General features: G+C 37.6%; 1 protein-coding gene across 1 annotated transcript in view; it reads left to right on the top strand.

The window, feature by feature from the left end:
* Positions 1–17,584, top strand: part of PLA2G4A (phospholipase A2 group IVA) — a 133,313-nt gene that overhangs the window by 62,947 nt on the left and 52,782 nt on the right. Inside the window, exons 6-7 of the mRNA XM_012736544.3 lie at positions 8,403–8,440; positions 12,565–12,706. Coding sequence (XP_012591998.1) covers positions 8,403–8,440; positions 12,565–12,706 — 180 coding nt within the window. The remainder of the gene's footprint in view (positions 1–8,402; positions 8,441–12,564; positions 12,707–17,584) is intronic.

Genomic DNA, 17,584 nt, shown 5'->3' with positions numbered 1-17,584 from the left:
TATGTATGAACATACATATAGTGCTTCAAATACATTAAGCACTATATAAACGCTTCTTGTCATTGCTGTTATTATTATAATTTGAGGAATGAGTAGGATTTCAGCAGGCAGAGAAATAGTTATGAGCATTCTGGACAGAAGAAATTGCAAAAGCCTGTAGTCCTGAAAGGAGGAAGCAAGCTGGGGCATGGCGAGTCAAGCAGCCTGGCAGGTCCACGTTGACGAGCAGTGGGAGAAAGGGCTCAGAGGCAGTCAAGGGCTAAAACCCACAGCCCTGACCTACTGCATGGTGCTGAGATGGGACTTCAGTATCTTTCAAGGACTTTGTAAGCATGGATTGAGCTTTCCAACGTAATATTTTTTTTCTCCTACACTTCAGTTCATGATACAAAGGCTGCTTTGTAAGAGAAGGTGTTATGGACAAGGTTTATTTCCTCCCTTGTCTTTTCCTACGGTTAGGTATGCAGCCCCCAGGCTCTCAAAAAGGCTTTCCACATTCCTGAATTTAAAGTAGCTTATGTCATTATTTTCTTTAGTGTGCCTAAGAAAACAGTTGTCCACACAGCTTTTCCTCATGATTCTGTTCTCAAGAGTCCTTTGCAGTTTTGATGTGAAGGACGATCCTTTGAGTTGAAGGAAACGCAGTGGGAGTTGGGAGAGAGGCGAGTGTGACTGGCGGCTGAGCAGAGAGTCGCTGGCTGCTCCCCAGAACACGCGGGAGTGCCCCCTGCAAGCCACACGGCCCCTCCTCTGCACCGAGCCCGTCTTTCTGAGGGGAGGGTGGTCTTCTTTCTACAGCGTTCTCCGAGGCTGGGAGAGAGAACAGGTGGTGAGGGAATGACGGGGGAGAAGAGACTTAAACAGACCTTCCAGGAGGTGATGGCCATCTGGGATAGGAACAGGAGCACTTGGATTTGGAAAGAAAAAAATTGCTCCAAGCCAAGATATGATTAGCGAAAACTCCTTTCAAGTCTTGTCCTCCAAAAGTTAATGCTGAGGCAACACAGGGTGATTTCCGCGGCCAGGAGACGGCTGGAGAAACGCCGTCAGCCTCCAGCAGAGCTGGGGTTCTCCCACTCTCGGTAGAAACTGGGAATTGGGAGAATTCTGGGAATTCTCCCTCCAGAATGTTTGAATTGTCATGCTTTATTTTTGGAGTCTTATTTTCTTCATCCCCCAAACGAAGGTTTAGAGAAAATTATCTCTAAGTTCATTTCTGATTTATAAAAGCTTGTGACCTGGAAAGAATGCTTTGTTTTCATTTGGCCATCTTCACCCAAAGGCTTTCGATTCTTCCCCTTTTAAAGACATGGAAGCTGAATAATAATCATAATAATGCAAGAATAAAAATCTTTCATTCATATCATATTACATAATTTAAAAACACTAACCTGTAATAGATTGTGTTATTTATGGGATATATGAGAGAGTGTAAGGCTTTACTGTACTCTTAAAGCTTATTACACATTAAGAATGCTGCCAAAAAGTTCCATTTTCAAGGAACTAAGAATCCATTTGCAAAGCATTAATATTCAAACTGATAAGTAATATAATAAATGGTATCATGAGGCATCTACTCATTGATTTAATTACTTAAGTAGTTATGAAACACCTGTTACGTTCTAGGCAATATTCTAGATAAGGGGCAAACAGCAGAGAATGTGACATAATATCCTGGTTCCCAGGGAGCTTGCATTATTCTGGGGAAGCGGATAGGCAACAATGAGCAAAATAACCAACACAACATCAGCTAGTAATAAATACAGTAAAGAAAAGAAAATAAAGGGATGTGATGTAGAATACTTGTGGGGCAACCAAAGTTTGTATAGTCAGAGAAGATCTCTAAAGCATTATCGTCCTTTCTCCAACTTTTATTATAAAAATGTTCAAACATAAAAAATGGAATGATTTGTACAGAGAACACCCTATAACTGCCACTTAGATTCTATAACTGGCATTTACCAAACACTATTTGCTTTGCTGTTCATTAATTAAACCATCTTACTTTTTTGACGCCTTTAAAAGCAAGTTGCAGACAACAGTATCCTTTATCCCTAAACATTTCAGCATATTATTAACTATAGTTTAGTATTTATGTATGATAATTTTAAGTGTCAAATGCACAGTATATGCAATATATACAGTGACAGTTATAAGAAGAACTCATTCATTCATTCATTCATTTTATAAATAACCACTTAGCATCCACTGTGTGGCAGACACTCCAGGGGTCCTCAAACTTTTTAAACAGGGGGCCAGTTCACTGTCCCTCAGACCGTTGGAGGGCCGAGGCACACATTCCACACATGTGCACTGTGGGCCCGGGACAGGACGAGTCGGCTGCTAAGCAGGACAGGCAGCGGCGGCAAAAACACCTGGCTGGTTGGATAAATGTCCTCGGCAGGCCGCATGTGGCCGTAGTTTCAGGACACCTGCTTTAGGCAGTGCCTATTCAGCAGTGAATGAAACAAACAAGAATTCCTACCCTCATGGAACTTACATTCTACTTAGTAAGATAGACAGAAAGCAAGGTAAGTAAGTGAAAGACGCTTCTGCTAGATAGTGACAATGGCAAATGCTAACTAAACCAGGGAAGGAGATTGGGGAGTAAGTGCATGCACGTGAAGGGAGTCCCAAAGGCAGTTCCAGAAATGTGGCTGAGAAAGGCATCTCTGAGGATATCGGAGGGCAGAAGTTGCTCAAGTAAAAGGCCCTGAAGCAGGGTGTGTCTGGCACGCTGAGTAGCAGCAAGGAGGAGAGCGTGGCTGGAGCACAGAGAGAAAGTAGTAGGGAGCGTGGCAGGACATGAGGTCAGAGGGGCGAAGGCAGGGCTGGGGGTGCCAGTCATTGTGGGTGACAGTGGGCATCGTGGCTCGGGTTTGTCCTCATGGAAAGGGTGTGTTGGGGGTAGTTGGTTCACTGAAGGGGTGGAAGGAAAGTAGTCCCAGTCTAGAGAACAGTCTGATCCCAGGTATTGTGGACTAGAAAGGGCAGGGCTTATTCAGGAAATGGTTTCTAGACGAGTCTGGTGGGAGCAGAGCGCTGGCTCATGAAGGAAGAACAGGTACATGGGGATCCGAGCACAGCCGAGTCCCACTGTGAGATGCAGCAATTTGGATGTTATCTCCCTGATAGCTGTGAGTCATGGAAAATTTGTGACCAGGTAATGGGGAATTGACAGCAAACTTATGGCTGTTTCCTCAGAAACATTAGCAAGCACTAAAGGAGTAGCTGATACTGAAAACAGGTCGATGCAGCTCACAGCAGATTGGGTGGAAAGTGAGCAGCATGGGGAGTGTGGGGTAACTTGAGGAAGGAATCGTGGCAGCTTCCATGTGTCAATTACAGTTGAATGAAATGATTTCTTGGGAGCAGCGAGGATCTGTGGAGGTTGGAAAACAGGAGTTTGGGTGGATTCAGCTCTCCCTTAGACTATGACTTATCACTCAACTAATTATTTTAGAACTTACTCTTTGGGGGAAGAAAGTCAATCTTAGAACTGCATCCACAGTTTTTGGTTTCTAGTGGGCATTTCTGAAATCTGGGTTGGATTTCAGAAGTTTAGAGAGCATCAGAGTTTTGTTATGTGAGAGAAGCTGGCACAACCTGCTGCTTTCGACCCCAGGCTCAGAGTCAGACAGCCACTGCCTGGGATGGAAACATGTCCATTGATGTTGGACATGTTATTATTTTTCTCTCTTTGCTATGCATCCTCATCTGTCTGTAAAACAGGTTTACACGTAGTACCTACCTCCTAAGGTTGTGGCTATGGTTGAATAGGTTAGTATATGGAAAGTATTAAAACAGTGCCTAGCCTGGTAAGCACTAAGTAAATATTAAATATTCTCACTATAATTATAACTGACTAGATTTAACTAAACATGTGTCACGTGCTTTATGAAATTGATTTAACTGAGTAATTAAACTGACTTATTTGTGAATGTAGTGATCATTTGTTTCAAGACAGTTCAGAATGTTCTAGTCAGTCATTTACTGAATATATCAAATGTGACTTTGGGTTATAGTGGCCCATTTTAAAGTGGAAGGATATAGAATCTTGAGAATTTAGTGTGTTTTATGTAAACAAAGTATGCCACTTCAAAAGAACCATGAAAATGCTAAGGCTTTGAAGCAAGATAGAGAAGATCATGCTTCCTTATTTCTCTGGATGAAATTTGTTTTGGCCAATACTTTGAGGAATGTTGACTCTAAGTTTATACTGTGTTTTAATTTGCCGTCTTTATTTAGAAGTTAGTATTATTGTTTAAAAATAGCTATGTCTCATGGCTCCTGTGGCATCTATCTAATTTTGGCTATATGCTTGCTTTGACTGTTGCTGATTCATGATCTCAACTATAGAAGAGATAGTGTCAAAGCTTTTAAGAAATGGGAATTTTGGCGGTGAGTTCAGAGTGTGATTAGCCTCAGGATGATTTCGTTGGAAAACTGTGTATTGATGTGTGAAGACAAAGACTACAATTTAAGTAAGTTAATGATACAAAGTGGCGTTTGGACAGAAAACAAGAGAACTATATAATTTTGTGAGGAATTTGGGAGATCTTTGGCTAAGATGTGAAGGCCATCACGCATGGAAGCAGGACAGAGTTTGAATATGGGTCAAACAATTCCTGGCTTCGACCAGAGAATGCATTTTTATTTTGAGTTACTAGCAATTGAAAGTTAAGTGAATCTTTTTTAACAGTTCTACAATTTATAACTTCAAAATTTTAGGGATTTTTAGAAAGCTCTTGCATCTTTGGGGTTCTTCTGTTGGATGGTAAGTTCTGTCAGGGAGTAGAACATGTTCAACTTATTTCCCGTTACATATCCAGCCTGGCACCCATTGGACACTTGAATCACTTCGGATGCATTAATAAATGAATGCTCTTTTAGGAGCTGTTGAAAACCTGGAAAGTAAAATACAGGTACATACAAATAAAGCAGAAAATATTATATAGTCTCTTGAAAAATACAGACAATTACTGAATCAACATGGTGATTAATTGTTGTTTGTTTCTACCTAGGGGAAAAAAGAAAGAGTAAATTGACCCAAGAGGGGTCAGAATTTAAAGTAATGTTTTATTAAAAGTAACTGTTATGAATATTGGAGTACATAAGAGAAATCATGGCATATTTGAAGAACTCTTTCCTAATAGGATAGATTTTCAAGTTTAAAGTTATTCGTATGTGCATCCTTTTTTGTAATTTTAGATCCCTTCCTATTGCCAGTCCCTGTGCTTGTTGCTTTAGCTTCATTATTTCAAAAGGACCCTGGGAAGTTTTTAAGAGAATTAATGGGTTAGATACTTTCAGAATTATTTTAAAGTCTGAAATGGCTTTTTGTTTTTGTAATTTCTCTCTTTCGATTCCTCTCCCCTTCCCCAACTGAGAATCTCCCTTTGTAAGCCCCTAAAATTGCTTTCCACTGTAGAATTCGAAGAAAGGATTGTTGCTTTTCACAAGAATATAGGATGTGCACAGCCTACTTCTTCCTAGAAGAGGTGGAGTTCTTCCCATTTGTTCTGGCTCCCAGCTAAGTGCTGAGGGCTTGGGGAAAGCCTGGGAGATTTGGCCACCCTTCTCTCTAATTGCCCTGATAATGAAGCAGTGTGGAGCCCGCGATGCAGGCGTGCTTTGTGCGGTGTGTGGGAAGAAGTTTATAGCAGTTGTTTAATTCCTCACAGGAAGTACATATTTTTGTGGCTGTTTTATCTGAAGGACATGTTCCAGGTAAAAGGTGCAGAGAGATTGTAAATGTAAGGCTTCGTAGCAAGTCTGAACATAGTGGGAGAGTTTCAAATTTCTTCCTGATTGTGGAGGAAATTGGGCAATGTGTGGAAGTGAGGATTTTTTTTTTAGAGTCTCGCTCTGTCACCTAGGCTGCAGTGCAGTGGCGTCATCATAGCTCACTGCAATCTCAGACTCCTGAACTCAGTGATCCTCTTGTCTCAGTCTCCCAAGTAGCTGAGACTATAGACACATGCCATCACACCCAGCTAATTTGTCTATTTGTCTGTAGAAACAGGGTCTTGCTCTTGCTTAAGCTGGTCTCTAACCCCTGGCCTTAGGCGATCCTCCCCCCTCGGCCTCCCAGAGTGCTAGGATTTCAGGCGTGAGCCACCATAGCTGGTCTGGAAGTGAGGATTCTAACCCATGTGACAATCACCATGGCAACACATCCTATAAATTTCAAAATGACAGAAAAACCCTATGTGTATCTTGTTTTATTCTGCCTTTCTTTAGAGAGTTATGTCAGGCTATCTAGGATCATGAATATCTTAGCCAAGAAATGTTGATAGATGTAGAAGGGGTATTCTTATGGAAAAGAAAAATATGATTACAAATATAGCACGGTTCACTTTCCTTTTATTAATATTTATTCAGTTGCGAAGACAAATAGGCATGGGACATATGCAAGCACAGGATATTTTAATATATAATTCATAAATTGCTTAGGGATCTGCCAGTTGGGAAGCCAGCTTTTTCTTGAACACTTTCTGTCATGGGGTGGCCCATTGGACTGGGGACCCTCTTCCAACTTTGACTCTTTCGTTTTGTTAGAAAATTCTGTATTGACTTCTAGTATTGTTCATATCATTTCCATCCCCCTGTGATGGTTTTGCCTTCTGGAGATAAAAACATTAAGTTCAGTACCATTTTAATGGCAGCTTTCATGTATTTCGTTTTTGTAAAATCAACAGACCAGGTTTTACCCATGTCCTATTTTCTTGCTAAGCATCCACAGTAATTTCACTCAATATAAATTGTTTTCCAAGCCTTCTTTGGTAAAGACTCCAGGTGAAATTGTGAAACAGACTAGACATAATGTTCTGGGATGTGGACTGAGCAGCCCTTCCATTGTCAGACTAGACAGCGGTTGCCTTAATTGTGTTGTAGCCGATCACACTCTTGCCATTGTTTAACTACGTACTATTCAGGTGAGCGTGTATTATGCCATCTGCCCTGGAACTCTTAATTATTTTATTAACTTTAAAAGTCATACTTACATGCTGCATTGATGAATAGAGATTCATAGAATTCCAGACAGTGGGATTGCTTTCTGGGTTAGACCCTCCCCTGCATTTATCTTGAGGAGCAATGAGATGTTTCTTGACAAGAAAGAATTGCCTGATGTGCTCCTCCTGCACACACGGACACTACTGGACAAATATTTATCGATTGTTGTATGCCAAATACTGTGCAATGAACTTTTGATAGAGACCTGTATAAGGCAGAGCTTGCAGTTTAGTGGGGGAGGCAGATTTTTGTAGGGTTGATATCAGTACCTTTTACTTACTCATAAAATTCAGTACTGAGTGAGGATCATCTCTGAACTTATTTTAACCTTTCAGAAAGCTCCTTCTGGTTTGTTTTACTCTATACCCTGAAACTCAAAAGATAATAAATCTAATAATGTATAGCATTTTATGTTGGTTCTAAAAATATCCTCTTCATATTTCAAGAGACATGTCCTAGTCTTGTATTTGAAGTTATTGAACAAGTTGGTTCTATCTATGTGTTTATGGTAACCCATATAATAAAAATAATAGCACATCTTACAGTTGTAGGGCAGCTTTCAAAGAATTCTCTCATTTGGCTCTCATGACAATCTAATGGTGCATTATTTGTAATTAAAGCCAGGGATAGTATTGAGAAGGTCTTACTGTACAACAGATTTATAATCTCTGGAAAGACATCTCTTTCTTAATACCATTTTGCTCTGTGGAGATTAGTCACTCTCCTTTCCTTTAGAACAAAATTGTCTCATTGGCAGCATATACAGTCTTTTAATAGGTTTGGTTGGTTCAAATAGTGTTGAAAAAATTAAAACTGCAGCTCCCAAATCTCGTTAGTAGATGTTTCTGGAGCTCACTACTGTTGGCAGGGCCCTGGGTCCTGCTGTCTACTGCGAGTGGCTGTTCTGTTTCCAGCCAATGCGGCCTGCACCTGTCATAGATGCATACACACGAACTTCCCCCAGGCTTTGCTTAACCTCTGGGCCATGACAGCCTCTGATTTGGGGGCCAGAGGAATCTCCTGAATAACAGACAGAACACCCCAGTAGTTTTTGTATCTTAGGCAGTTTTGATGTCCTGCAAATAGGAATTATGGAACTGAACTACTTTATTTTAGTGAGGAAGGAGAACAACCAGACAGAGACAATTCTTCTGTTAGCTAAAATGACTTATTGAGTAACTTAGATCGTAAAACTAGCAAAAAGGTGATTTATTGAAAAGCACCTGCAGTTTAGAGTCTTCGTGGAGCAGTGTTAACTTTTATTTTTAGGTTAAAAATAATCTGGCTCTCAAAATTTATTTTAACTTCATTTCCATTATATAAAACACATATCCATTTTATGTCCTGCTCTAATTACTATATCTTTATTAATATATCTTTTTTAGGTCACTGAAATGATTCTGGAAATGTCTCTTGAAGTTTGGTAAGTGCATTTATTTAGTTTGTTGAAAAATATTGTGAGTGATATACTGATTTATTTTCATTGTTAAAGAATATACCTTAAATATATAAAATTATTCCGACAGCTTTAAATATATAGAGGTATATTAAACTTACTTTCCTTTAGTTGTTGTTAATAGCTACAAAATTTAAAAAAATATTCTTATAGCCTAATATTCTTTGCTTAATTTTCTAGTAGCTTAGTGGTTACATAATAGATGTCAGAATAAGTGCTTTATGAAAAGGCCCTTCCTCTAGTCTTGTATCAATTTCCATAGAAATGAATGCAGTTATTTCAGCCTATTTTCCATTGTTGATTCAGTTAGATATCCAACAACATAAAAGTGAAGATAAACAGGAAACTATAAGAATTTTTTTTGTAGAGGAAAAACTGAAAATTGAGAGTGATTTTGTTCAGAGTGATGAGCAGGACTACAAATGATAAAGTTCTACAAAGCATGTTGCTCTTTCGAAGTGGCCTCCAAAAATGTGTGTTGGGGAATCGTTTACTTTTTTTCAAATGGTAACTTAGGAGAGGCAGGTGTGATCTTTTGATCTCCTTGATCTCCTTGATCTACCTGATCTCTGATCTAACAGTGAGTTCGGTAGATCCCGCCTCCCTCAGACTCACTGCCATCTCTTTATTTTTATTTTACTTTTAAAATTTTTTTTGTTAAAAGGGTTGGAGAACACCTGCCTATGTGGAACTACTCACCTCTGCAAAGAGGTTGTTAGAACACTGTCGAAGGAACCGCTGAGCTAAAGCCAGCCCAGCTGCCATCTCTTCACACTTCCCTGTTGATGTTGAAGTTACTAAAGTTACTACTAGATATTTTGTACAAAAACCAAACAAATTAATTTAACATTTTCGTATCTTGTGATTTGCCAAATATACGAAGATGGGTGCACTGGGTTTAGGCAGTTCTTGCTCTTCTTTTGATCTCTGGAGTGTGTTGATTTGACTTCATAAGTGATTGGCAGAAATTTCCACAACCTCTTAATATATGTCACCAAATATCACAGGTACAAGTTATTATATTGCATTAAGTTGGCCCTTGCTTAAAAGTGGTATATTTTAGCATGAGATTAGAAATACTTTTATTTGACTGACTATGGAAGTAATTCTATTTGTTTAATGAGAAATAGTCTTCACTGAGATAATTAGGATCATATTTTTATAGTATTAAAAACTCTTCTTTTATATGTTAATTTATGTCAACTCCAGAAATAGAAATGTTTTCTTCAAAGAAAAACTTAATGTATTCAAAGACAAATTTTCCATGTAATGCCTTCCATTAAATATAGCATAATATATAAAAGGAATTAATTAGGAAGCTATAGATAATACAAAAAAGAAGAAATAAATAAACCATAATTATATTACCATATTTATAAAATTACTATTTTTAAATTTTCTTACAGAATTTTTTTTACTGATACCTTCTAAACATCTAGGTCATTAATGTTAATAGATTTTTTAAAATCATGATTCTTTTCAAAACATAGCATATTACAGCATAGTATATTACAAAGAATATGGGTTCTAGAATAAGAAGTCCTAGATTTAAATCTACAGCGTGCTAATTATGTCAATGTTGAAAGATTTCTAATTACATTTTTACTCATTGGTAAAACAGGAAAAGAATATAAGCATATCTATTGTGATTAAATGAGATATTCTTTCTAAAGAGTACATGCTGTAGGAAACTTTCATACAGGTATACCACATGTCATAATGGTACTGTTTGTAATAGTTTACAAAAATTGAAATAACTTCATTGTTCCTGTATAAATTATGAGATATTCATATAATGGAAATATTCCACAGTAGTAAAATAAATTATTTCTATTTATGTAAGCACAGATGATTCTCAAAAGCAAAATGTTCAATGGAAAAAAATACTGTGCATTGATAGCATTTGTGACAAAAGTAAAAACCTGCAAAATGACCCTCTATGTTATTTAAGGACATACATGTATACTGTACAATTAGAAAGAAACACATTAGAATGATAAAGATAAAATTTAAGGCAGTGGTTTCCTTTGAGGACTAGAAAAGAAATAAAGTTGAGGACAATTTACAGAGGCAATACAGTGAGATTTTTATTTCTTAAAGTGACTACAAGATACCTAACCTAATATATGATAATAAGTAATAGCACTAGAAAAAGGGTGTAGCCAAGACTAGACTTAAAAATTACTAATTTACTCTCTTACTCTATTCCTCCCCTTGTTACATCATTTTCAAAATAATCAAATTTAATAACTGCATAACCCAATAATTTTATGCACTATAATTTAATTACCATTTCCTTACTGTTGGAAAATAATGCTAAACAATATTTTAAAGATCTATGGTTACTTCCCCTAAAGTAACTATCCAGAAATAGAATTACTAGGTCATAGGGAATGTATATTTTAATTATTTTTGATGCTTATCACTTTATTACTTTTCAAATGTGTTTCGCAAACTTATATTACCAAAATGAATGTATAAGAATAACTGTGATTTCATCTCTTTTAGTACTGTAAAATATTTAAAATATTTTTTAGAACATTAATTAATAACTCATTTAAATTTGCCAGTGAAATTAAATATTTATTTATTTATTTATTTATTTATTTATTTATTTTTTTTGAGACAGAGTTTCGCTTTGTTGACCAGGCTAGAGTGAGTGCCGTGGCGTCAGCCTAGCTCACAGCAACCTCAAACTCCTGGGCTCAAGCGATCCTCCTGCCTCAGCCTCCCGAGTAGCTGGGACTACAGGCATGTGCCACCATGCCCGGCTAATTTTTTATATATATATCAGTTGGCCAATTAATTTCTTTCTATTTATAGTAGAGACGGGGTCTCACTCTTGCTCAGGCTGGTTTTGAACTCCTGTAAATATTTATTTTTATATTTTAATAATTAACTATACTTCCTCTTTTGTGAGTTACCTATATTTGTGATTTGGGAATTAATAATTAAAATATTATTTGTAATGATCAAACATTACTATAGTGACATAGCTCAGAGGTTCTGCAGTGTCTTCTCTTATTCTGAGGAAGAAATGTACTGAACTAACAGAAATGACTCTTAAACTAATTCACTCTTAGGGGATAGAGTTTTTTAGGAATTGTAAAGAGACAATATTTTATTAGTGATACATTGGCTTCTACATTTTGAATTTATACACATCCCAATATAGGTTGCTAGATTTTTTAAGTACTTTTAAATTTAGTAGTTGGTATTTAGAATTCAGTGTTAGGACCTGTCTTATTTGTGAGGCATTATTGCATGGTGAAAGTACATCACATATTTACTATGTGATCCTATCCTCCTAGAGCTTCAGATTTCTGATTTGTAGAGCTGCAATATATAGTGATATATTGTGTAATAATGTGTAATGTTTACTCCCATTGTTGTTGCATTGGTACACACCTAAGTGGTTTCTGACATAGTGTAGGTTTCTGAGAAATTGCTCCTGCCATTATTATATATACAAAGGAAGTGTATATATAATTTAAGGGTTCCAAAATCCTCTAGTTGTATCTCATTTGTGGTTATGTCAACTTCTGCTATTAGAAGTTGTTTTCTTTGTCAGAGTGGGACATCCATTAGACTTTGTCAGAGTGGGGCATCCATTAGACTTTGTCAGAGTGGGGCATCCATTAGACAAGGCAGTTTATTAAGACCACTTCTGCACGTATGTTCCTCAGAACACAGACTCTTTGCAGTGTTAGTAAGTGTTACGAGGGTGGAGCGACAAGGGAGAAATTCTTGGTCAAGTAAGTCTGAGGGCGACTTTGCCAAATAAATATAAACGGGGTTCTACAGTGAAGCACTTCCCAAAGTTATTATTGTCATACTATACAATGTATCAGGGGCTGTTTGTTTATCTAAAATATGACATACTCCTTTTTCTCTGAAAACATGCCTTGTCACCTGCTGCTTTAAGATAGCTGTCACAGTATACACTTGCTTTAGGTCCCTTCCTGGGAGATGGCTTGAGGTGAGGAGTCAGCATGTGTCAGTGCAGCTGCTGAGGACCTGAGGGAGCTGGATGGGTGTCAAACAACACCCTGGGAATGCTGGCTCATGGCTTTCTCTGTTTTGTGTTACAGCTCATGCCCAGACCTACGGTTTAGCATGGCCCTGTGTGATCAGGAGAAAGTTTTCAGACAACATAGAAAACAAAACATAAAGGAGAACATGAAGAAATTCTTGGGTCCGAAGAATAGTGAAGGATTGCATTCTACACGTGATGTGAGTCTGCCGTTTGTTCAGTATTAGTATAAATTAAAAATAATTTTGCTGGATCACTTTCTCTAAAGATTTTACCCAAATAAGGCAGTATTGAGTTTGAGCATTATTCCTTTAGCTGTTTAAGGTGAGGTAAGCAGTGAATAAATGACAAATCTTTGAGGAAGGTCATCCCAAATGCTGACTATATTTGGTAATATTTATCAGATATAGTTTTTTATATTTGTTTTTGCTTTATAGTTTAGAGCAGTGTTAGGTTCGTAGCAAAATTTGGCAGAAAGCACAAAGAGTTCCCATATACCTCCTGCCTCCACACAACCTCCCAGTATTAGTCAGAGTTCTCTAGAGAAACAGAACCAAAAGGATATATATATATATATGGTGTATATGAGGAGATTTATTATGGGAGTTGACTCATGAGTATGGAGGTGGAGAAATCCCATGATACGCCAACTGCAAGCTGAAGAACCAGGAAAGCTGATGACACAATTTAGTCCAAGGCAAAGGCATAAGAAGAGCTCGGGGAGAAGGTATAACTCCCACTCTGAGACCAAAGGCTTGAGAACTTGGGGCCGTTGGAAGGGGGTGGGTGCCGACAGAAATCTCAGAGTTTGAGGGTCTGAGAGCCAATGTCCAATGGATGCCCCGGCTCCAGGAGAGAGAGAGAATTTGCCCTTCTTCCATGTTTTTGTTCCACTCAGGCCCTCAAAGGATTGAATGATGCCCACCCGTATTGGTGAGGGTGAATCTTCTTTATTCAGTGTACTGATTCAAGTGCTAATCTCTTTGGAAAACACCCTCATACACACTCCCAGAAATAATGTTTTACTAGCTTTCTGGGTATCCTTTAACCTAGTCACATTGGCAAATAAAATTAACCATCACAATCTTTGACTATCAGCATCCCATACCAGAGTGGTGCTTTTGTTACAAGGATGAGCCTACGTTGACACATCATTGTCACCCTAAGGCCACAGTTTACATTAGGGCTTACTCTTGGTGTTGTACATTCTATGGATTTGGACAGATGTATAATGACATGTATTCACCATAATAGTATCATACAGAGTAGTTTCACTGCCCTAAAAATCCTCTGTGCTCAACCTAATCATCTCTCCTCCCTAACCCCTGGCAACCACTGATTTTTTTACTGACTCCATAGCTTTGTCTTTTCCAGAATGTCATATGGTTGGAATGATACAGTATGTAGCCTTTTCAGATTGTTGTCTTTCACTTAGTAATATGAATTAAGATTCCTTCACGTCTTTTCCTAGCTTGATAGTTCATTTTGTTTTAGTGCTGGATAATATTCCACCATTTGTATGTGCCACAATTTAGGTATTTTTTGATATAGTTTTTAAAATAGGATCGCTTCTCGGCCTTTTGGCTAAGATCAAGTGTAAAATAGGAATACTTATGTGCCAATAAGATGTTTATTTTATTAATATGAAAAATTTAGTCTGAGATGTAAAAGGATGAATACTAATTAATTAATTTTTAGTATAGACAAATATTAAACCATGAAAATCATTATGGAACAAGAAGAAATACTATAAATCATTTTAATGATAATGTAATTAACAAGTATAGGTAAATACAACAGTGGAGATAAAAGGAAATGTACTAAATTCTTCATATTTCATAGCAGAGAGTTAAAAGATACTATCCAAAATTGACCAAATGGTTAAAAACAATGTCTTCCCCATTTTAAAGTTTTTCCTAATCCTAAATATAAAGACATTAAAATAAAAATATATTGTAAACAAAAATTGAAAATATAATCCTTCAATTGTACTTTATCTTTTTTCTTCTTTTAAATTCTAGTAAAATATAACATCATTTATTATTCAATAACATTTTATAATCTACTTTTTGGCTGTCTATCCATTCATTTTTTTCCTTCATCCATCCATCTATCCATCCATCCATCATCTAATCTACCTGTCTACTTCTGTCTCTTTCTTTCTGAAATCTACAAAGATAAATTGTTACAGTGATGCTCATCAAATGATAAAATGGTGAAGTTTCTTGTTAGTGCCCTATTAGGTAAGTTTTTACTTATTTTCTTTGCGCTTTTCTGTTAATTGAATATTTTAAGTGAGCATAACTTATTTTCATAAAATAATATTTGGATTAAATACATAAGGAAACGCATATGTGCACACTCTCATAGATTCACACACACATCAGGGATTCAAGATTGTTGCAAATTAAGGACAGAATGTAATTGGAAATGAGACATAAATTCTGAGTAAGGAAGCCAAATGAGCACCCTGGTCCTCCATGTGACTGCAGATTGCCAAATGTGATTTTAGGTGGGCATGGGGGTGAAAACCCAACCTGCTGATGCTAGAGTAGCCTTTGTTGTTACAGGAACAGACTGCAAGATAAGATGCTGCTTATGGGGAATTTTTGCTAAAAAGAAACCAAGGGGAGAAGTGAAACCTCCATTTAAGTTTCTATTAAAAACATTTTAGAGAGAGAGAGAGAGAGAGAGAGAGAGACTTCCATCCTGCATGTTGCCTGTCACCACAACAGATTGCTGGTAGAACTTGAGGTTGTTTATCATGTCAGATTAATTAGTCTTTGAAGAATCTTCCTTCTCTACATATTACTCAGACATTTTTAGCTTTTCTGAAGATTTTTCTTATTGTGTGTGTGTGTTTTCTTTGAATACAAATAGTAAACTTTTCAACAGCAATTCTACTTTTTTCTTTTTGTCCTCATCCTTATTTGGTACTGTTTTACCCTTGAAGCAGAGAAATGATATTTTGAGTTCTTTTCGTTCCCATCATTTGTCATTTAATGAGACACCGTGTGAGCTACTGGAGAAGAATAAAGCTGAGATGGTTAACACTGAACAGTGACTTTCTGTAGTGAGTTTAAAGCCTAGTTTGGGAGGAAGATATTTTAAACCAATGACTTGTTAAGTCCTCAACAAAGAGGTGTGAATGGAGGGATGGAAACTGCTTGCAGGAGGGTGACTCACTCTCTTTCTCTGCAGGGGAGATTATGGGAAGTTCTCTTAGAGTGGATGACTGTTGGCCAAGTCTTGAAGTGTGAGCTTGGCTAGAAGAAAAGGGAGGAAATTGATACCTCTGTTCATTCTCGGTCACCATGCTCATTTGGGAGACTCTGCCTTTGCAACCTCAGGGTTTCTCTGTCTAGTTTCCTTCTAGTTATTCGCAAGAATTATTTTCTTAGTTCTTAACAGCTGATCTCCCCCTGCTCCCACTCCCTTACTGATAGATTTGCCTCTGACTCAGAAGTGAAAAGTTATGAGATAACAGATCCTTCATTTCTTGCAGTAGGATTGACGTACTGCATAACCAATGCTGATCCTTCACAGCTTCCCTCCTAGTTCAGTGGGGAAAATATTCCCTTTTCTGTTGAATAAAAATCCCCATCAGATATAGATCACAGGTCTTCTTAGCAGGCCCAGTATCTCTGTTGTTCATTTCTTCTCAGGCACTCTCCACCTGTGTCCGCCTCTACTTCCGTGTGGATATTTCCCATAAAAATATAAACATGCTCTAAACTCCATTAGAAAAAGAAAGAAAAAGGAACAGAAAAATCTCCCTAAATTCTACATTCCATTCTCCATTCTGCTCTATTTCTCTCCTTACCTTCACAAACTTCTCCAGAATTTTCTATGCAAGCTCATTCTATGTCCTTACTTTCCTGAGGCTTCTGCCTTTATTATTCTATTGTAGCTGCTATGCTAGTCATATGCATTAATAAATGCAAAGGATCTTGTTCTTGCCCTGTCTTATCCAACCTTGCAACTGCAAATGACAATGTTTCCTTACTTTTTGAAACATTGTCTACCCTTCACTTTCTGTCTTCTCCTGGTTTCCATCATGCTGCTTCCGTTTTCTTTACCGGATCTTCTTCTGAGCAGTCTTTAAATCTACTAGTTTCTCAAGACCCAGCTCTAGGCCCTCTTTCTCCTTATTTTATACTCTTAAGAAATTTATCTCCCACTCATGATGTCACGCAACACCTAAGTGCTGAGGACTTTCACACGTATATCAACAACTTAGAACCTCCCTTTTGAGTTTCAGACCTGAATATCTATACCTTTACTTGATTTCTTCACTTGTATACATCCCAACATCTCAGACTCAGCATGTCAAAATCTGAACACACACAATCTTGTCTTTTTTTAATAGTTCTACTTGTGCCTGTCCTCACTCTTCCCATTTTCTGCTCACAATGAATTCAGAGTGATCTTTTCAAAACACACATCTGATTATATCAATTCCAAGCTTAAAATCCTTCTGCTGCTCTTACGATCTCAGGCCCACAGCATCTCTCCAGCTTCATTGTTGCCGATTGATCCCAAATTCATACACTCGTCCCAGTAAGTGCCTCTTAGTTCCATGTCTCTACACAACTTTTCCCCAATTGCAGCTCTTCTGTGCATCGTTCCTTCCTGCTGTGATATGCTTTCCCTGTACCATTCTTCTTTCCACCCCACCCCTTTGTCAGGTGACTAACTAACCTCCCATTCTTTAATCAGCACATAGATCCTTTATTCTGAGACTCTTCCTCGTCATCTCCCTCATCTTCTCCCTTCCTCCCCCCAAGTCTATGCTAGATCTCTCAGTCATATTCTTTTATGGAACATCTATGTACAGTATCTTCTCAACATCTACCATGATTGTACTTTAAAAATACTTGTACAAATATTTGTTTAATGACTGTTTTTTTCCCATTAGAATGTAAGTGTTATGAGGATGAGGACAGTGTGTGTGTTATGCATTTCTAGGTTCCAAGCATCTGGCATAGCTAGATGGTAGATCTACAGATTTACATAGTATGCTAGATCCTCCTTAAATATTTCATTGTATGAGTGAGGACACAGATTTGGGCGGTGGT

The sequence above is a fragment of the Microcebus murinus genome, chromosome 23 (genome assembly GCF_040939455.1).
Source record: "Microcebus murinus isolate Inina chromosome 23, M.murinus_Inina_mat1.0, whole genome shotgun sequence".
NCBI lineage: Eukaryota > Metazoa > Chordata > Mammalia > Primates > Cheirogaleidae > Microcebus > Microcebus murinus.
This window is presented reverse-complemented; position numbering and strand designations above follow the sequence as displayed.